Raw genomic sequence first — 22727 nt, forward strand, 5'->3', positions numbered from 1 at the left:
ATATGTTTCTAAACACTTCTACATTAATGTGGATGCTACCATGATTATGAATAGTCCTGAATTCGTGAATAATGAGTGAGAGTTACAGATGCACAAATATTATACCCCCCAAAGAAAATGCTAAACTCCCGTGTTATTGTAATGGTGCGAGGTTAGCATGTTTTGGGGGTATGATATTTGTGCGTCTGTAACTTTCTCACTCATCATTCTTCACGATTCATTCAGGACTATCCGTAATCATGGTAGCATCCACATCAAAGAGGTAGTGTTTAGAAACAGCACTCGCGGCCCTGGACCGAGTTTGGGGAACCCTGTGCTAAATAACTCAAATGTAAAACATGGAAACCATGTGTTTGATACCGTTTCATTAATACCGTTCCAGTCATTACAATGAGCCTGTCCTACCCAATTAAGGTGCCACCAGCCGCCTGTGCTGGGGATCCCATCCCCACATCCAGTGCTGATGCTTGCATAGCTGTATGAGTGTGTTAGGTTTTAAAATAGTAATTTTTACCTATTTGTCACCACATCGATTCCATAACCTCTGGGGCAAAGTGTCCTTTATTTACCTTGTTGGGTATCTTCTTGAATTACTTGACTATTCAAGGTAACGTCATTTCCTCGACAGGCAAGTAAGCGCAAGTCTAGTGGGCGACAGCTGCTCGCGTCGAAGCCGAGTTTACTATATATGGGCAAAGCTAGGCATACGGAGAGTGGCGTTCGCTTCCGTGTTTGTGCGATTAGCAGTCCAGAACTGCCGGTGGTAAAGGGAGGTTTGGCGTTTCATTCATCGGAGGAATTAATACAAAATCAGCGAATATGACCTATGAATTGAGTAAGTCGTTTTAGTAGTTTCATTTTTGAAAGAATATACATTAAAGATGGACCTTTAATCGTTCCCTCAGTACAAATAGTGCATCACCACAGAGAAACCGCTAGCTAGCTACTGTAACTACGTGTGTAAGCACTAACCTCGCCCATTCTGCATTTTCAATCACATTTCTTGTCTTGAGACATCACACCGCTGCTAAAGTTCTTCTGTAACTAGGTAAATAGCCACGTATTCATAATTGATTTGAGTTTCCTCTGATTGGATGGAGTTTGAAAGGGAACCTACTCGGTTTTGAAAATGTTTGTGCCATATTTCCTAATCTCGATTTCTGCACGAAATATGCAACGCATTGTTGACATGTCACTGACTGTGAGTGTGCGTGATTTTAGTAAGACTACAGTCGTATGCATATTTTACATTTATCTGCTAACGTGTAGTTATTGAATCAGCTAAAAGCAGAGGTACATGACGGCCTATTTATTGTATTTGTTACAGAAGGCTATTACAGGTCGTCTGTTATGTATTTCAGAGGCCTGGCATCATACATAATACAAGCAACAGTGTAATTTAGTTTGTATTAATTGATTGAAGTATAGTTCTGATTTTTTTCCGTTTTTACAGCTGCTGTAGGCTGATCTTGATGTGTGTTATTTACCAACCAAATAGGTCAATGCCTAGACTAATAATAATAATAATAATACACATTTCCTTCTTGTTCACACAGAGCATGTATTTGCCAGCCTCCCGCAGATGGAACGAGGAGTTGCCAAAGTCCTTGGTGGAGATCCCAAAGGCAACAACTTCCTCTACACCAACGGGAAGAGTGTCATCATCAGGAACATAGATGTAATTCCTTAAATCTAATGAACATATCACCTGACACATTGTTGGCAGCTGATAACCTGAAACTCACAGGCCTATATTTGGGTCTGTTCATGTACTGTAAAATGTGTGAACTGGGCTGGTCAGATTTTATTAAAGGATATAACCTTTACCCCAGTCTATATTGTGTGTGAGAACCTGTACTAACGTTCAAGTTTTGCCTTCATCTCTGACAGAACCCTGCCATAGCTGACATCTACACCGAGCACCCTCATCAAGTTACTGTTGCCAAGTACGCTCCCAGTGGCTTCTACATTGCGTCTGGAGGTAGCTAGATAGTTATGACCTACTTGTTGTGTGTATGTACTGACATGTATGTGTAACTGATAGATGCGTGCACATAGACACTACATGTTAATGTATTTTAATTGTAGTGTTTTTTATTTTTTTATAATTTGTTTTTTTTGGGACCCCAGTAAGACTAGCTGTTGGCTAATGGGATCCTAATAAATCATGTCTTATCATAAAACATGCCAAGAAACGTGAACGCTTTTTCAAATTCACTCAGATCTCATCTGTCAATGGATTTGTCTTAATTGTGAATAGTGACAAGACCTGTACCTAGTCTTCTCATTCATGTGGTGTCTGTGGAGAACATCTCATTTGCATAAAGCCAAATGGGCAGAGATCATTTTTATGGTAGTGATGCCAAATCTACAATGTTCAAATATGTTTCCTACAGATGTGTCTGGTAAGATCCGTATCTGGGACACTACCCAGAAGGAGCACCTTCTGAAGTACGAGTACCAGCCTTTTGGGGGCAAAATCAAGGACATCGCCTGGACTGAGGACAGCAAAAGGATTGCTTGTGTGGGAGAGGGACGTGAGAAGTAAGTCTGTAGGGCCTAGTTCAGGCCACATGCAGGACAGGGACATGGAGCCTCTACCGTTATCTTCCAAATAAGAGCTCAGGTCCTGCTAACAGTGCAGCATTTACACTTTGGTGAACAATGGTTGTACGTCATAGAGGATTGCATAAGCTTTAGGTCAGCTGTTAATGTGTTATGGGGTGTGCAGGTTTTTGTTCCACATCAGCAATATCATGATCAGCTAATCAGGGTTGTGTTCAGTAGGCATAAGACAAACTCTTTTGAAACTAAAATTAACATCCTTAATGGGTACGTTCAGGTGATGCCTCCTTTTGTTCAATTGCTTCCTCCCGTTTTGTCTTCTGAACATGTCCCCAGCATGTTAACCAGCTCTCAACTGTAGTGGCTAACCCTGTTGTAAACATTCCAGTATCTGACATTAATTGAATATTCAATTACTAGACATTGCTTGAACCCCTTTAAAATGAGATTTTGGGACATGTCAGAAGATAAATTCAAAAACACCCTTCACCAAGACTTTCATAACTCCCCTAAAACTTGGATAAGGTTGTCTCTTTCATCTATGCACTTATGAATGATTTGCGTCTATCTAGTGAATCGCTGCACATTTTACATTGCATCATGTCTTGTCCAACTTTGTAAATGTGTGTTCTTCCTTCCAGGTTTGGGGCTGTGTTCCTGTGGGACACTGGCTCCTCAGTGGGCGAGATCTCGGGCCACTCCAAAATCATCAACAGTGTGGACATCAAGCAGACTCGCCCCTACCGCCTCATCACCGGCAGTGATGACAACTGTGGGGCCTTCTTTGAGGGACCCCCTTTCAAGTTCAAGTTCTCAAGCACAGTGAGTGGCCTTTTCTCAATGAGAGTCTTAACTCATGTGTCTCTGGCCTTTTTTAGAAAAAGGTAATCGAGCCGAGGCAGAGAGGGAAAGTGGACAAATGTGCTTGTATGAAATTACTCCTCCAATTGTGCATCAGGCAAGTTATGTTTACAGGGTGTAATCCCAAAATAAATGTATGAAGTGATATCAAATTTAGCTAGTTGTGCAAGAATTTTTGTAGTTAAAAAGATAAGTAGCATATAGTTTTTAAATGTTTGCAAGCTTTTCTCCTACAAGAAAACAATTAGCTGATTCAAGGGGGGGTGGCAGATTTCAGAACTCTTCGGTGAAAGGACTCCAGTAGGATATACTTGTTTCCTCACCAAAAGGAGACTATTGAGGAGGGGAGGACAGTCTTCCATTTGCCTACTAACTAATTGACACTCCACTCGACCACTTATCGGTTTGTGAGTTACAGAGAGAGGGCAGAGGACAGACTTTTCCCCAAGTTAGAAAAGGCCAATGTGTCTGACATTTCTGAAGAAATTTGGGAATTGGTTCTGGATTAGTTTTTGTTTTTGATTTTTTTTTTAGTATTTCCTTTTGGTACTGTAGACCTTTTCACTCGGTTAGCCCTGTCGTGAGCACGGACGGAAGCCACGGTGGGGAAAAGTACTCAATTGTCATACTTGAGTAAAAGATGCCTTGATAGAATGTTACTCAAGTAAAAGTGAGTCACCCAGTAAATTACTACTTGAGTAAGCCAAATTATTTGGTTTATAATATACTGAAGTATCAAAAGTATATAAACCATTTCAAATTCATTATATTTAGCATACCATACGGCACCATTTTTATTTACGGATAGCCAGGGGCACACCCCAACACCGTTACAAATTAAGCATTTTTGTTTAGTGAGTCTGCCAGATCAGAGGCAGTAGGGATGACCAAGGATGTTGTCTTGATAAGTCTGAATTGGACCATTTTCATGTCTTGCTAAGCTTTGAAAATCTAATGACTACTTTAGGGTGTCATGGAAAATGTATGGAGTAAGAGTACCTTTTTTTTTTTTTTCTTTAGGAATGTAGTGAAGTAAAATATAAATAGTAAAGTGCAGACCCCCCAAAAAGACTTAAGTAGTACTTTACACCACTGGGAAGCCATATATTTGTTGACCATGGAATGTATCGGTGTGTGTAAGAGTCAAGCCAACTTTGATTTCTTTTAAAGTGTGAAAGGAGATTTTGACATTCTCAGTCACTTAGCTCATGGTGCTGCGCTGCTGATGACATTAGTCTGGTTAACATGTTGCAGAATTTCTCTATTAAAAAGAAGCCGAGTATTTCTGATGAGGCTTTAAAGTAGGGCTGGGAATTACCAGGGACCTCATGATAGGATATTACCACGGTACTTTGATGCTGATCCGATATGTATTGCGACTCACGATTCTCACAAGTTATGTATTGCAATTCGATACTGCACATTTGTTTTGTGACTTGCTGTTATTGCTCACCATATGTCTGCTGCTGAGTGACGAGCGAGCCATGAGAAAGTGAGTTTTGATCAGTCATGGAATTAAAGTGCTGAAAACAAATTGGCTCACTGTTTAAAAAGAACATGGAGAGCAAACTATGAAGGACAAATACTGGAATTTTGGTGTGGGTACATCCGACTAATATTCTACTGTATCTTTTTTTCCCCCCCCTCCATCTCAAATTTAAAGAGGGTTCCAGAACAGCAAAAAACACTCAATAGTGAACATATTGACAATATTGTAGTCAAGGTGAACTACACTCTGGTCTTGGGCCTATGCATTTACAGTTTATTTGGACCCCTTGACCTTTTCCATGTTATCTTCTAACCTTATTCTAAAATGGATTATATGCATTTCTTCCTCATCAGTCTACACACAATGACAAAATGAAAACTGTTTTTTTTGTATTTTTTTTTGCAAAAAATAAATAAAACTGACCCTTGGCTATGACACTTGAAATTGAGCTCAGGTGCATCCTGTTTCCATTAATCATCCTTGATGTTTCTACAACTTGATTGGAGTCCACCTCTGGTAAATTCAATTGATTGGACATGATTTGGAAAGTCTCTATATAAGCTCCACAGTTGACAGTGCATGTCAGAGCAAAAACCAAACCATGAGGTCGTAGAGCTCTGAGGCAGGATTGTGTCAAGGCACAGATCTGGGGAAGGGTACCAAAACATTTCTGCAGCATTGAAGGTCGCCAAGAACACAGTGACCTCCATCATTCTTAAATGTGAGCAGTTTGGAACCATCAAGACTCTTCCTAGAGCTGGCCGCCCGGCCAAACTGAGCAGATCAGGGGAGAACGGCCTTGGTCAGGGAGGTGCCCAAGAACCGGATGATCACTCTGACAGGGCTCCAGAGTTCCTCTGTGGAGATGGGAGAACCGTCCAGAAGGACAACCATCTCTGCCGCACTCCACCAATCAGGCCTTTATGGTAGTGGCCAGACGGAAGCCACTCTTCAGTAAAAGACACATTGCAGCCCGCTTGGAGTTTGCCAAAAGGCACCTGAAGTTCTCTCCGACCATGAGAAACAAGATTCTCTGGTCTGATGAAACCAAGATTGATCTCTTTGGCCTGTATGCCAACCATCACGTCTGGAGGAAACCTTGCACCATCCCTACGGTGAAGCATGGTGGTGGCAGCATAATGCTGTGGGGATGTTTTTCAGGCACTGGGAGACTAGTCAGGATTGAGGGAAAGATGAATCGAGCAAAGTACAGGGAGATCCTTGATGAACCTGCTCAGGACCTCAGACTGGGGCGAGGTTCACCTTCCAACAGGACAATGACCCACACTGCCAAGACGATGCAGCAGTGGCTTTGGGCCAAGTCTCGGAATGCCCTTGAGTGGCCAAGCCAGAGCCCGCACTTCAACTTGATCGAACAGCTCTTGAGAGACCTGAAAATAGCTGTGCAGCAATGCTCCCCATCCAACCTGACAGAGCTTGAGAGGATCTGCAGATAAGAATGGGAGGAACTCCCCAAATACAGGTGTGCCAAGCTTGTAGCGTCATACCCAAGAAGACTCGCTGCCAAAGGTGCTTCAACAAAGTACTGCGTAAAAGGTCTGAATAATTATGTAAATGTACATTTTTAAATTTGTTTACATTTTATTCAAATCTGTTTTTGCTTTTATTATGGGGTATTGTGTGTAGATTCCCAAATCTATTTTAGAATAAGTCTAACGTAACAAAATGCGGAAAAAGTCTAGGGCTTTGAATACTTTCCAAACACACTGTACATTCTTGGCTATTTTGAGTGGTTCTGTTTTTTTCACAGTATCAGTGTTTTATGTACTTTCACATGTCAACTGCATTTCCTACATTTTGAAAGTGTGAAAAGGGGAGGTACAGACTGACCAACTTATTCAATAAGTATCCTTTTAGAATTTTTTTTTTTTTTTTTTTTTTGTGCATTATGCTTAGCAAACACTACCTGCCTTGGAGCAGTCAGCTTTTTTGCAGTTTTGGAATGATGTGTCTGGACTAGGGTTCGCTACAGGCTGCCACCAGTCACTGTTTGTGGTCTTGGGCCAAGTCCATACACATTTAGTGCTTACAAATCCACATTTTAGTCCCATTAGGCTAATTTAGCAAAAAATATTGGGGGGGAGAAACGACAATCAATACATTACAGAATTAAAACCTACAATTCAATGTGATCCAGCCGGGGGAAAAAAGCATTTACACCTCTAACAGATACTTTATTAAGCACATGACCTCACTCGTAGAGATTAAATCACTTCTGCTGTGTTGCTGAACATTACCATTTGGTCTATTAGTTAGGATGCAAATGGGATACCCCTTTCAATCAGTAATTTAAAAACTATATGATATGCGGTCTCAATAGTCAAACGAGGCAAGATAGTGTTATCTATTTGTCAGAATGTTGCAGTCTCCATTCAAGCACATCCTGATTCTGCTAATCTCATACTCCTTGATAGTTAGTTATTAAGAGCATTGCGTTTAGATCAAGTATTTTGGCACTGACTTGCTTTTGATATTCACGCTGCTATGGTTTGTTGGTGCCAGTCTGCGCTCCGTGTAGGCTTTTTCCCATGAACTTTCATCAGAGACTACGCAATAATTGAGACTTATGAGATCTACAATATGGGTGTCACTGCTGGTTGAAAAGGGAACCTTATGTAACGAAACAACTGAAATTCCTCTGAAGAATTTCTGCTAAGGGTCTCCAGAAGTAGGTTGTCCCTTCTGTTTGTGTATATTCTGTTTTTAAAACGGAAGGGGTTTGTAGAAAGCTGGATCAATGCGTTAGTCAGGTAACTGTCAAATTACTTGCAATATTTTCCAGAGACTTAAACTTGACAGTATAATTGATAGACAACAACCAGTTTCCAAATGTAGCTTTCTTAAATTAACCAGAAAATCAATAGTTAATAGTCCTTTTTGGAAAAGCTCAAGTCTAACAATCTCCTACCCCATCCTAGGACCACAGCCGGTTTGTCAACTGTGTGCGTTTCTCTCCAGACGGGAACCGCTTCTGTACGGCTGGCGCTGACGGTCAGGTGAGTCCGCTAGCTATCAGAGCTGCTCCATGGTCAGGGACCCAGCATCACTAAGGTGGTCTCAGAACCCACCACAGATGGTAGAACATTGACAGCCTGTCTTAATTCTTCTAGAATTGTATTTTATACTGAACAAAAATATACACACAACATGTAAAGTGTTGGTCCCATGTTTCATGAGCTGAAATAAAAGATTTCAGACATTTTCCATATGCTCAAAAAGCTTATTCTATCAAATTTGGTGTGCATTTCTTTTTTTGCCAAGATAATCCATCCACCTGACAGGTGTGGCATATCAATAAGCTGATTAAACAGCATGATCATTACACAGGTGCACCTTGTGTTGGGGACAAAAGGCCACTCAAAGGTTTTGTCACAATGCCACAGATGTTGTCTCAAGTTGAGGGAGTGTGCAATTGGTATGCTGACTGAAGGAATGTCCACCAGAGCTGTTGCCAGAATTGAATGTTCATTTCTCTACCATAAGCCGTCTCCAACGTCATTTTAGAGAATATGGCAGTACACCCAACCGGCCTCAACTGCAGACCACGTGTAACCACGCCAGCCCAGGACCTCCACATCTGGCTTCTTCACCTGCAGGATCGTCTGAGAACAGCCACCCGGACAGCTGGTGAAACTGAGGAGTACCTTTGTCTGTAATTAAGCCCTTTTGTGGGGAAAACAAATTCTGATTGGGTGGGCCAATGCCTAGTTGTGAACTACATAGATTAGGGCCTAATGAATTATATTTCAATTGATTTCCTTATATAAACTAACTCAAAATTGTTGAATGTTGCGTTTATTTTTGTTCAGTATATTTTAGTGAATGTGTGTTGGAAGGGGAATAGAAGTACAGTAGAAAACAGCTGTGACTCAGCACATTATGTCAGATACTTTCCAGTGAACCGACAATTGCTGACTGGAGGGCAGTAGCAGACGGATGGGTGTTTCTACGTGGCTGTTGAAATTACATTTTACCCTACAGTACTGGTTCTTACTAGAAGTGTCACATTGCCCTGTTTTCCTAGATCTTCCTATACGACGGAAAGACTGGCGAGAAGCTTGGGGTTCTGGGCGCAGCGAAGGCCCACGAAGGAGGAGTCTATGCCGTAAGTATCTCGATGGAGTTTCTCTTATCGTTCAACTTTGTCTGGTGGTTTGAGACATGTAGGCATTGGGTTTTTACGTTAGCCCGCTGAGAATGGAAACGTCAGTCTTTTTCCTCTTCAGCATAACTTGTCAGGCTTCACTGGTGAGGGGTGAACACCCAGTCAAGATTAAAGCTGCCATGCAGTTGCTAGAGGGACATGAACGTAAACAAACTAAATGGATGCTTTCCTTTTCAAATTAGAAGTGCGACGTGTTCCTGTCAAAAGTCAGACTTTCTTATACCCCCTGCATTTTAAAACATCACTCTATTTCACTTTGCATGCCCCCAACAATATTTTATTTCTAGGAATTTGAATTGGTGATTGAGTATAACTTAATTAGACTATCTAATGTATTCCATCACTGGCATATCTGAACTGGGATACTAACCCATGACATGCACTGCAATGCAGCGTTGGAATGTCTAGCTCCAGTGTGACTACTTCAGGTCACAGGAAGACCGTAGTGTCTAACTTAGCCATCTGCTTAATAAAATGCATGGGACTGCACATTTTGCATTACCAAAGAGAAACTATAGCGGCACAGCTTTCTTCTGAAAGCATTGTGATAACCGACAGTGATGCCTATTTGTCACCCTGGGTCCACTCCTTCCCTCTGTTCTCCTTCAGGTGAGCTGGAGCCCTGACAGCTCCCAGCTCATCTCTGCCTCGGGTGACAAGACTGTGAAGCTGTGGGATGTGGGCACCAGCATGGCCCTCACCACCTTCAACATGGGCGGCGACGTCATGGACCAGCAGCTGGGCTGCCTGTGGCAGAAGGACCACCTACTCAGCATATCCCTGTCGGGCTACATCAACTACCTGGATAAGAGCAACCCCGACCGGCCGTTCCGCACCATCAAGGTAAGCCCAAACCTTCTTTCACACTACAGGGTTTTCAGAATGCAATATGGTGTAGTGTGAACACATCTTAGAGTTGGGGATTGAGGGTGTTTAATAAAAAATAAAATTACAATTTGGACACAATTGGCAGGCTTAATCTCCTGATATTGATGCTCTGCCCAGAAACGGTCCCTAGCTGACTTAGCTTATCATGTCTACAAACATTATCTTTATCCTGATCACATAATCTTCCTTTAAAGTTGTCTTCAAGTCACTTGTTACTCAACACAAGCACATAGTTCAGTAACAGGATAGGAGATGGCATACAAGTGGTTTTGTCAGCATTCCTCAAAATTAAATAGTTAATTTTGACAGTTTGCTAGGGACCCATGAAATTGCACATTGATTGGAAATGCTGAATTCATGCCAAGACAGGAAGTATCACAACTGTGACACTTGAGTCAAATAGAATGAATGTTCTTAACTGACTATTTGATGACTGTGCTAAACAAATCTCACATTATGTGCCTTACAGGGTCACAGCAAATCTATTCAGTCCTTGACCGTTCACAAAAACAAGGGGCGGGCCCACATCTACTCTGGCAGCCATGACGGGCACATCAATATCCTTTCACTGGGAAAATGAAGGCATGCTGTGTCAACACTGAGGCATATTAATGATGAACTGTGCTTTCTGCACAGTCGATTTATTATTATTATTTTTTTTTTTTATTTTTTTTTCTTCCCTTGAATGAATGGGGCTTATCTAGGTGGTTGGCATTTGGAACACAAGGAGCCTAATAAATTCCCTCAAGTGCTAATAGTTAAAGCCTTGTGTATTCATAATCCAGTAGCAACATTGGCACCTAATGAAGACTCACATAAAATGTAATAGCCATGTCTGCTTATATTACATAAATGTACTGCACATAACTGCTGCGAATGTCCTTGTTAGTTTAACAAGAGGCCCACACCACCAATGTTATGGTCCCTTGTGTTAGTTAAGCTCATGTTAAGATCTGCTCTACTGCCCTCCTGGTGTCAGTCAGACGATCCTTAACTGTGGCTTCCACATTACTGGGATGCGGAGACCGGGGAGAACGACTGCTTCTCAGGGAAGGGCCACAGCAACCTTGTGACCAAGATGGCGGTGGACGAGGCCGACCAGCTGGTGACCTGCAGCATGGATGACACGGTCCGCTTCACCAGTGTGACAAAGAAAGAATACAGGTGGGTCCCGAAGTGCTCTATACTTAGGGTAGAAGATGAGATTAAAAGACAGATTTCACTGAAATATTTATCAGTTCTCATATCAGTTCTCTCATATCTAGTGAGGGTAGCTTTGTAATAACGCTGCTTCCTTATGAGATTCACTTTTTGTCATTGGACAAGAGAGCTGTTATGATGTCGTACTTTCATTCGTAAACCAATAGTGACATGTATATTTGACACCTGTTCACTGGACATGCTACCTTGTCCTGGACCTGCTGTTTCAACCCTCTCGCTCTCACCTGCTGTCTTGACCTCTGAATGCTCACCTATGAAAAGCCAATTAACATTTACTCTGAAGGTGCTGACGTGTTGCACCCTCTATAACCACTGATTATTTGACCTTGCTGGTCATCTATGACCGTTTGACCGTCTTGAAGAACGATCTGGCCTTAATGGCCATCTACTCTTATCTCTACCTGGCACAGCCAGAAGAGTGTGGTTTCTTCCTAAGTTCCTGCCTTTCTAGGTATAAATGCTACAGCTGCGTTACTTTCTCTTGGGGGTTTTAGACTGGGTTGCTGTATAGTACTTTGACTTCTGCTGATGTAAAAAGGGCTTTATAAATGCATTTGCTTGAACACTGTTAATGATATTGAAAAGGGCAGAGGTGGGACCAAGTCATTGTTTTACAAGTCACAAGTAAGTCTCAAGTCTTAGCACTCAAGTCCCAAGTCAAGACAGGCAAGTCTCAAGTCCTAAACTGAGTTTTGAGTCCTAAACAAGTCATAATGTGCTCTTTACCAAATGTAATACCATTTCATATTTTTAACGAGCAATAATTAGTATTACATTTACGCAAATCATGAATGCTTTTAAAAAATATATTTATTGCTTTCCAAATAAATGTTATATTTCCATGGTATTACATGGGTAGCCATGAGAAAGCCCCCCTTAATTTTTTTTTTAATAGGGTATTACTTTACTTGCATATTTGTGGCTGGAAACGTGGTTACTAACAGTTTATTTTTGCAGCGCTTCCAACCTGGTAAAGATGGACTTCCAGCCTAAACATGTTTCCGTAGCAACAGGGGGGCTCACATTGGCCGTGTGCATTGGACAGGTAACAAAATCCTCTCCTAATGTGTGCCAACTCATGTCATTCAGGCATCATAGTATGGTAGACAGTGTTGTCAACACATAAGTATTTCGTGTTATTCATATATGGGTGACACCATTAAATTGTCTGTTCTGGATAGTGTTAATATTGACTGTGTGGTCATCAGGTGGTGTTGCTGAAGGACCAGAAGAAGGTGTTCACGCTGGACAGTCTGGACTACGAGCCTGAAGCAGGAGCCATCCACCCAGGGGGCAGCACTGCGGCAGTGGGCGGGGCAGTAAGTCTACATATAGCAACTTCATTTGAACTGGAACTATTATAGATCATACTACTTCTGATCCAACACTAAGCTATCTTAGTGTGGTATCAAAAAGAATGGAATGTTATGTTTGAACTTGCATCGGGCACTATTAAGGCCTTGTCTAAAAAGTTAGATCCTCAGCCATCTTTAGTCCACCACACTCAAAGAACTTTAGCTTCCCGACTCTTGTATGTTCTCTACTCAATAGAAACGGGCTACATAGGCGAATGGTGCTCGTTTTAATAAAGTTATATCAAAGCTGAATCGATGTCTGCAAGATCACACAATGATTAGGGCTGTGGTGGTCATGAAATCTTTTCAGCCGGTTTTGTCATGCGAAAGCCTGCCGGTCTGAGGGCAATTGAGCATTAATTAACATAAACAAAAGTAATATACACCATCGCAATAAATCTGTTATTTATTGTAGTTGGGTCTAAAACATTATGATATTAAAAGTGTTTCAGAACAGAATTTGAGTTGGCATACTGTATGTTATCTGGCTTTGCTCCATGCTGTAGGCTTGTTTATTTAGCTGACAAGATATTCTTACAAGTTCTGTGCAAATATATGATTTTATAGTTAGAAGAATTGAAGTTAGCTTAATAGAAAGGATATTTTTCCCATTCCGGAGCGAGTGCGCATATGAAATGGATATGTTTCGCGTAAGTGATCATTTGAAACAGGTCCTATATGCTAGATTTTAGTGTTATTTGGTAACTATAGTTGTTAATGATACAAACCTTAATGTCTTAGAAATCAAAACATGAATTGGCTTCATGATGTGACTTTAGGCAACAAAAAAACTTGTTCTCTGTTCCTTGCCTCAGGCTGCACAGCTGTTCTTTCTAGTGATTTATATTTTCACCCACCAGACTTCTCAATTTTAATGTAGTCTTTACTGATATGTGAAGTTTGTTTCTATTTAGAATGGCACCTTAACAAAGGGGCAGGAACGGGGGAACGACATCATCTGTATATGCTCGACTGGGGGGTGCGCATTCCCGCCGGTCCATTTTTCAATGATGCTGGTTAGGCTTCTTCGGTTTTATAGCAGAGCATATGCTTAATATGAGCAGCTGAGAAATAAATATAAGAACACGTATTAACCACTGTTTGAAGAGCATGGTCTCGCAGTGCGACAGGTGATATTCTGCCCAAACTCTCTGTGCCATGGTCTCTCCAACCCTGTTCCTGCAGCTACTCGGTGCTTAATTTGGGAAACCAAGTGGAATCTTTTCAGGCACATCGATAGATTTAGTTGTGAAAACATGTTACTAACTGTTGACAGCATCTTTACTCTCTTGAGAAAGGAATAAAGTAGAGCAATTTTTACTGTGGCCATGACTCATGACTGCCGTGTGGCGGTAATATGGTCACCGCTACAGCTCTAATAGTGATTAGAGGTCGACCGATTTTATGATTATTAAATACCGATTATTGGAGGACCAAAAAAAGCCGATGCCGATATTTTATTTATTTGTAATAATGACAATTACAACAATACTGAATGAACACTTATTTTAACTTAATATAATACATCAATAAAATCAATTTAGCCTCATAAATAATGAAACATGTTCAATTTGGTTTAAATAATGCAAAAACAAAGTGTTGGCACAATGCCCTTTTACTTTCTTCTCCATGTAAGAAAGCTAACGTTTAAGTTCCTTGCTCAGAACGTGAGAACATATGAAAGCTGTTGGTTCCTTTTAACATGAGTCTTCAATATTCCCAGGTAAGAAGTTTTAGGTTGTAGTTTATTATAGGAATTATAGGACTATTTCTCTCTCTACAATTTGTATTTCATATACCTTTTGACTATTGGATGTTCTTATAGGCACTTTAGTATTGCCAGTGTAACAGTATAGCTTCCGTCCCTCTCCTCGCTCCTACCTGGGCTCAAACCAGGAACACATCGACAACAGCCACCCTCGAAGCAGCGTTACCCATGTAGAGCAAGTGACGTTTGAAACGCTATTAGCGCGCACCCCGCTAACTAGCTAGCCATTTCACATGGGTTACACCAGCCTAATCTCGGGAGTTGATAGGCTTGAAGTCATAAACAGCGCAATGCTTGAATCATAGCAAAGGGCTGCTGGCAAAACGCACGAAAGTGCTGTTTGAATGAATGCTTACGAGCCTGCTGGTGCCTTCCATCGCTCAGTCAGACTACTCTATCAAATCATAGACTTAATTATAACATAATACAGAAATACGAGCCTTAGTTTCCGGATTCGACCATATTAATGACCTATCACGTTTATTCTTTCAGTGAAATACGGAACCGTTCCCTGTTTTATCTAACAGGTGCATCATAAGTCTAAATATTCCTGTTACATTGCACAACCTTCAATGTTATGTCATAATTACGTAAAATTCTGGCAAATTAGTTCGCAACGAGCCAGGCGGCCCAAACTGCTGCATATACCCTGACTCTGTTGCAGAGGTGACACATTTTCCCTAGTTAAAAGAAATTCATGTCAGCAGGCAATATTAACTAAATATGGAGGTTTCAAAATATAGACTTGTGTATTGATTTTAAGAAAGGCATTGATGTTTATGGTTAGGTACACGTTGGAGCAACATGTACCTAAGCGATTATATGCAACGCAGGACAGGCTAGATAAACTAGTAATATCATCAACCATGTGTAGTTGACTAGTGATTATGATTGATAGATTTTTTTATAATATAAGTTTAATGCTAGCTAGCAACTTACCTTCTTACTGCATTCGCGTAACAGGCAGGCTCCTCGTGGAGTGCAATGTAAAGCAGGTGGTTAGTGTTGGACTAGTTAACCGTAAGGTTGCAAGATTGAATCCCCGAGCTGACAAGGTAAAAATCTGTCGTTCTGCCCCTGAACAAGGCAGTTAACCCACCGTTCCTAGGCCGTCATTGAAAATAAGAATGTGTTCTTAGCTGACTTGCCTAGTTAAATAAAGGTGTAAAATAAAAAACGGCCAAATCGGCGTCCAAAAATACCGATTTCCGATTGTAGTAAACTTGAAATCGGCCTTTCCGATTAATCGGTCGACCTCTTATAGTGATCACAGTATTCAGAACATAACCAAATAGCATAATTTATGTTACTGTAAGACAAACACCACCACATTCAATCATGCAGAATAATTCAAGTTAACGGTGAAACATTCTGCTTAGTAACCATTTTGATCTCAATCAGTTTTATGGGGATATGTATTTAGATCTTGGAGTTATACCGTTTCAAATTTTAGAGCAGATTGGCGTTAACAAACTGTAGCATAGCCGACTACCTGTGTATTTTGCCAAGTGGCGAGCGCTGTTGCGTTTTGGCATCAGAGCGAAATGTGGTGTTTTTGTCTAACAATGACGTTATGCTATTTGGTTCTGTTATGAATACTGTGATTGTGTGATCTTGCAGACATTAATAAAGTTAGATCATAGGAGCGCCATGACAGTTTTCATGAATAGCATGATTATACACATGCACTTAATGTGATACGCAGAAGCTCCAGATCTTTTGGTGCAGCTGACTAAAGATCCCAAGGTGTTGGCTCCACAGCCACTCTGCACTATTAACCGGTGCTATGAAACTCTGAGGGAATGACACTTGTTCAACTGATTGCTTATTTTATTTAGGTGTGGGTCGGATCTAACTACTCAATATTCCTCCCCTTGTCCATAGTATTTCTTTGACACCTCTCTCCCTCCTCCCGGCAGGATGGGAAGGTCCGCTTGTATTCTGTCCAAGGCAACACTCTGAAGGATGAGGGGAAGAGCATGGAGGCCAAAGGGCCAGTTACAGACATGGCCTACTCCAAAGACGGAGCCTACCTGGCCGTCACTGACGAGAAGAAGGTCGTCACAGTTTTCACTGTGGCGGATGATTACTCGGTATGCAGTCTCTCACGCATCCATCTCAAGCAAAATTTGCTTAAATAACCTATTAACATGTCCCATATTGATTGTCCTGAATGCTCAAATTATGTACAATAAATATATTCCTAAAGCCCAATGAACAGCAAATGCCATTTGGGTTTGTGAATATCAGTCGGTGGTAGTGTAATGCATACAATCATCCCATCAATTTGAGTGTGAGTGGAGACTTTGTTGGATTCTGTATCCATTTCTGTTTATCCCCCTCCTACAGGTCAAAAATGATTTTTATGGACACCACGCTAAAGTAGTTACCTTGGCCTGGTCCCCTGACAACGAGCACTTTGCCAGCGGTGGAATGGACATGATGGTCTACGTTTGGACAGTGAATGATGCAGACAAGAGGCTGAAGATCCCAGGTGAGGGCCAAAATAGCTTTCAGAGAGCAAAGGTGGCACACACACACCCAGAGAGAGAAGTGTCTGGAGTTATTTAAATCCTCTCTTTGTTATCGTAATCGGATATTTGAAGTCATGGAAACTGAAGATGCTGCTGGGATAATGTGTCACCACTCTTGACTGTGGGATGGGGTTTTAAACTGCTGATCTTTCTGTAGCAACCATTTTGAGCTGGTAGCTAAATCTACCATTTTGTGGGGTAGTTTGATTTGTCAGGACAACAAATGTTAACATTACAAAAAGGACGGAGGGGTGTTGGGATAATATACAAAAATCTGTATTTTGTAGTACCATTGCTGCAGAATTTCCCCAATGTTCCCAAATGTAATTATTTTCACCACCGCTAGATGGCAGTATCCTCCTTAGACACCGTCATTCTAGGGCAGCCTTAAAGTATGGACCTGTAAATGGTGGGTCGTGACGTCTCACAGTAAATGTATAAATATTTCATTAATTACTGGAATTGATTTGGCCAAGTGCATCTACGGTCTCTGCTCAGTTTGGCAGCTGTGCGAGTGTGAGAGGGGATACCCGTGTGCTTCGCGGTTTACCACATTTTCTTCCTGTAGTTTTCTTGATCACTCCGCGACACACACTGCAGCGCAGTCAGCCACTGACTTGTCAGTCCCACTTGCCATAACTCACCGCTGTTATCAAATGGACTCATGCTAGCAACAAGTTCTGACTGAGCTCAATCGTTATGAAACGGCTATACAGCGATGAGTTTCTCTCTTTCATACAAACTTATAACGAGGAGCGCCCACAATGTGTTTTGAGCGGTTAAGTGCTTAGTAATGGCTCTCAAATTAATAAAACTACACGTCCTGACCAAACATCCACAGCATGATGGTAAACCCAGGGAGTTCTTTGAGAACAGGGCAGAATGCTTCAGGAAACAGTGCTTCGACAGTGGAAAATTTAAGTCTGCTAGCAAGGCATTGTTGTAATTTTATAACAGGTTATGATGAGCAGAAATGAGGGAGTAACTAACTCATCGTAGATGTGAGTTTCTCTTTCAAACAATCCCCTGGCCTTGTACACAGGTAGTAGCTACCATTTACCAAAGCAAGCTAGCTACTTGTGACCATACGTCCTCTTTTTCCCGGACATGTCCTCTTTTTGGACCTAAAAAAATGCGTCCGGCCGGGATTTGCTTTCTACAGTCGCCATTCATTGTTCGTTTTTGGGGTTTTGCATTGCTTTGACCTTTTTCTTTAGGTCCCGCCTTCTCACACGCCACCATTGGTGGCTCATGCAGGCCTATGCAAACATTGGTCAAACTGCATCTCAATCATTACCCTCACCATGGCAACAGCCAAAAGACAGAGCAGCAGCTTGCTTGTAAACAGTGGCACATGGCTCCAGAACAGCTTAAAAATGCCCAAACGCAAATGTAAATCGTCTGTGAATTTACAGAGAAAATTCCCGTGTTTGTCTTGGTCGGGATCCGTGTGAAGCAGAATGCATGACCTGCAAAGCTGGCACGTACGTGTCAGTGTCAAAGGTGCTTGCGACCTAGAAGCCCACAAGCTCCGCAAAACACTAAAATGCCGCTAAAGGAGAGAGGTCGTCAGGTAAATTAACCGACTATTTTGTGAGAGCAGGTAAAACAGAAGATGCTGTTTTTGCATTCCACAACACGATGCATCACAATAGCTACAGATCAATGGACTGCACGCCTGCCTTGTTAAAAAAGGCTTTCCCTGATTCCGAGACTGCGCGAAAAATTTCAAGCGCTCGTACTAAGACCGACGCAATTGTTAACGCTGTGATAGCACCACATTTTGTCGACATAGCTCAGAAAGCACTAGAAGACATGCCTCACTGTGGTGTTTCTACTGATGGGAGCAATCACGGTGCTGTGAAAATATTCCCTCTGCTTATTCAGTATTTTGATTGGAAGAATGGTGGCGTGCAAAGTAAATTAGTCGAAGTTAAAAACACTCCAAATGAGACAGCTGATACGATCGCGCAATACATCAAAGAAACACTGGAAAATAATGGGATTTTTTTCCAAATATATTGCATTTACAGTTGACAACCACAATACAATGTTAGGGGGAATCCGGCGTGATGAAGAAGGAAATAATGTTTTGCAGAACAAGTCTTTAGTCGGTGTGCGCTGCCCAGCACACGTCTTGAACAATTGTGTTCATTACGGGGCAGACACACTAGATGTCGATATTGAGAACATCATCTTCAAAATATGTCAATACTTTCACATCTACACTGCGCACAGAGAATCTGAAGGAGTACTGTGAATTTGTTGATGTTGAATACAGAAGTCTCCTTTCTCACAGCAAGACGCGATGGCTGTCATTATTCCCAGGTATTGAGAGGCTGCTACAGATGTTTCCAGCCTTGAAAGCATTATTTTTGTCACAGGAAAAAACACCCTCCTTGATCAAGAAGTTTTTTTGAAGATGAGTTCAGTGAAATTTACCTCGGTCACATGCACTCACTCATGTGTGTTTCATTCACACATTCAGGAGATGGAAAGGGAGAGTAATTCAATTGTGGAAGTGAAGAACCTTTTGAACAAAGTCCACACCATGCTTCTTGAATGCAAGACAAATAACTTCATGTCCCTTAAAGTTAAGGGACTATTGGCACAAAAGCACAAGGATGGACTTGGTAAGAATTGTGACCATTTCAGTGCTCAAGTACAGGGTATGTACAGTTCATGCCTGGAGTATCTGGAGAAATGGATGGCACCCATGGAGGAGTTCTCCTCTTTCATGTGGATGGATCTGAGTGAGACACCTGACTGGAATGACATAGAAGCCTGTATAAAACACCTGGGAGAAAAGGGGGTGCCAATTGATGCAAAGTGCTTTGATCAGGTCACCAACCTGAAGAAATTCACAGAAAGGTGTAACGGTGATGGAGAGTTCAGTAATCTGCAAGCACACAAGAAGTGGACCAAATATTTTGAAAAGTCCAAAAGCATAGATTTTCATTCAGAGCTACTGAAGATTGCACAGTTTCTTTGCTATTCCTTCTCACAATGCAAATGTAGAGTATTTTATTTTATTTTCACTGATGCAAAGCGATCAGGCCTACTGTAGAAATTATTTAAAACTAGTCTAGGTTGGAACTGTTGCTGTTAAAATACAATTTTTATTCTTAACCAAACGCCTAGTTGTGGGTTGTTCATCTACAGCAGGAAGCAGTCTCCTACCTGACTGAGAAAGCAGTAGATGTTCTGGTCCAGTTTGGCACCACATACCTATGTGAGTCAGGGTTCACAACTGACATACTTAAAAAAAACAAGTACAAGAAGAGTATGACCTCAGTGTTGCACTTGCAAAAACAGAGGCCAGAATATACATGCTTTTTGAAAACTTCAACCAGCCACACCTCTCATTAGGACTCTGTGTGTGTGTGTGGTCTACATCTGTGTGATGTGATCAGTTTATTCCAGTTCAGAATAAAAATATGTATTGTATTTTAACAGGAACAGTTCTAACCTAGACTTTCTTTCAACAATAATTTCTACAGTAAGATGTACAGTAGGCCTGGTCATTTTTCATCTGTACTGTTACTCAGTGCAACCCTTTCAAACTGAGCCTGTGTGTTCTGTTGTACATCTGTGATCGATCTGTTTTATTCCAGTTCAGAATGAAAAGGATTTATTTTAACAGCAACAGTTCCAACCTAAACAGATGTGTAAGAGTGTTTTTAATGGTGGAAAATACCCATGTAAATATCTATTCATGTTTATTTAATTTCATTGTTATTTTTGTCTAGATTGCATTTGTTTTAGGCATAAGGGCAATGAAATGTACTGACTTTTATTTATAGTTGCATATTTTCCTAAGCTTGGGTCCCAGGAAAACAAAGAATTTCTCATTTGGGTCCTAGGCTAAAAAGGTTTAAGAACCCCTGTTCTAGGGATACATTCAAATGCTCACACTTTCCAGTGGAAAACCACATGCTCAAGTTTTTAGCAGCAACACATACTGTATATTCACGGCCAGTTTTTAAAATGTTAGTCATATGACATCGCTTGATAACTAGTGTCACTGTAAAATGACTGTTCTCGCATCCCTTTCCACAGACGCCCACAGGTTGCACCATGTCAGTGGCCTGGCCTGGATAGATGAGCACACGCTAGTGACCACCTCCCATGATGCCAGCATCAAGCAGTGGACTCTTAAATTCTGATCTGAACAAGAACGGATCATTAGAGACAAGGACTACTGTAGACCACTCTCTCCCTCTTACTCGTATAATATTGTATGTATCTAATTGATGGTCTGTTGTCAGCAACCCCTGAAAGTCATTGGTCATTGCAGAGAAAAGCTTATCTAAAGCAAGAATCCGAACGCAGTCTTTCTTTGATTCTTTTAAACGGTTCACTAATGCACGAACAAAGAGAAAGAACCCAAATAGCTGCATTGATATCAAGCTTTTCTGGTCAAGGAAACAAATTGTATGCTCAACATTCCAGAGGGAACAGCCTTATGTCAGTTCAAACTGAAATGCCCGTGCGTGGTTGGAGGGTTGTTTCATTTGAACTCGGAATGAAAACATTTATGGGGGAAAAAATTATCCTTATTGACAATGGAGGTATATTTCACTTACATTCCTGAATGGGATTGAGTTGCAAATGAATGGCCCTCTGATTGTGCTTGCCTGTTAGTTCATGTTTTCAGCCGAGGTTGATGTTACCATTTGTATGGGAGTGGGTATTTAGCTCTTATTTTTTTTAATTTTTTTTTTGCCTCGTCTTTCTTTGACTCAATAACATCAATGTCTTTCAGAATGATTTCTAGTTGGAACAAATGTGATTGGTGGAGCAATAGTAGGAACTTAAAACAAGAGAAATGAATCATGTGTACAATCAAAATGCTGTGTATTCAATGAAGCTCCTATACTGTTGCCATTTTTCTTTTGGGCTCACGATGTTCCCGTCTCACACTTTTATATATATATATTTTTTTTTTTGATGCTTCCCCTTTTTCCTAAGGGTGGATATGATTTAATAATATTAATGACAATAATAAAACAAACGTTACTCATTTCTAGCAACTCATGTCCATTTCGTGCTACTCATGTTTAAAGCAATACTGCGAGTTTCTGTCAATTAATTGTGGATACCATTTCTATGTCTCTGCGTGCAGTATGAAGGAAGTTTGCGTTAGTTTCTCTAGCCAATTCCAACTAGCTTTTGTGGAATGACTGGAAATCAACAGGTACCAGACCTGGGTTCAGATACTATTTCAAAAATCTCAATTACTTTCACATACAATGCCTATAGAAAGTCTACACCCCCTTAAACTTTTCACATTATGCTGCCTTAAAATTTAAATCTAAAAAGGGATTAAAATAGATCAAATGGATTTAATTGTCATTTTATGTCAATTGGGGGGTGGTTTACCTTGATTTAGATAAGTATTCAACCCCCTGAGTCAATACATGTTAGCATCTTTGGCAGTGACTACAGCTGTGACTCTTTCTTGGTAACTCTCTAAGAGCTTTGCACACCTGGATTGTACAATATTTGTGCATTATACTTCAAATTATTCAAGCTCTGTCAAGTTGGTTATTGATCATTGCTAGACAACCATTTTCTTGCCATAGAATTTCATGGCTTTTCAATTATTAAAAAAAAAAAAAGTATTTATAAAAAAAGCACAAACTAACTAGGCTACTCAGCAACATTCAATGACGTATTGGTAAGCAACTCCATTGAAGATTTGGCCTTGTTTTAGGTTATTGCTGCTGAAAGGTGAATTTGTCTCCCAGTGTCTGTTGGAAAACAAACCAACCATGTTTTCCTCTAGGATTTGGCCTGTGCTTAGTTCAGTTTATCCTAAATAACTCCCTAGTCCTTGCTGATGACAAGTATACCCATT

At 41.0% G+C, this 22727-nt stretch overlaps 1 protein-coding gene across 2 annotated transcripts; it reads left to right on the plus strand.

Moving 5' to 3' along the window:
- The first annotated feature begins 609 nt into the window (after positions 1–609).
- Positions 610–21892, plus strand: LOC106583413 (WD repeat-containing protein 1). Of its 2 annotated transcripts, none has more exons than XM_014167545.2 (15): positions 610–835; positions 1557–1678; positions 1891–1981; positions 2397–2544; positions 3207–3387; positions 7855–7932; positions 8961–9041; positions 9711–9944; positions 10459–10546; positions 10997–11153; positions 12168–12255; positions 12419–12529; positions 16253–16426; positions 16683–16827; positions 20927–21892. In XM_014167545.2, exons 1-15 carry the CDS (start codon positions 820–822, stop codon positions 21031–21033), a joined length of 1821 nt encoding a protein of 606 aa, XP_014023020.1. In that variant the 5' UTR covers positions 610–819; the 3' UTR covers positions 21034–21892. The 2 variants fall into 2 exon arrangements, with proteins under 2 accessions (XP_014023020.1, XP_014023021.1); XM_014167546.2 differs by lacking the exon at positions 610–835 and adding an exon at positions 1030–1048.
- The last annotated feature ends 835 nt before the right edge of the window (positions 21893–22727 follow it).

This window comes from Salmo salar, chromosome ssa22 (genome assembly GCF_905237065.1).
Source record: "Salmo salar chromosome ssa22, Ssal_v3.1, whole genome shotgun sequence".
NCBI lineage: Eukaryota > Metazoa > Chordata > Actinopteri > Salmoniformes > Salmonidae > Salmo > Salmo salar.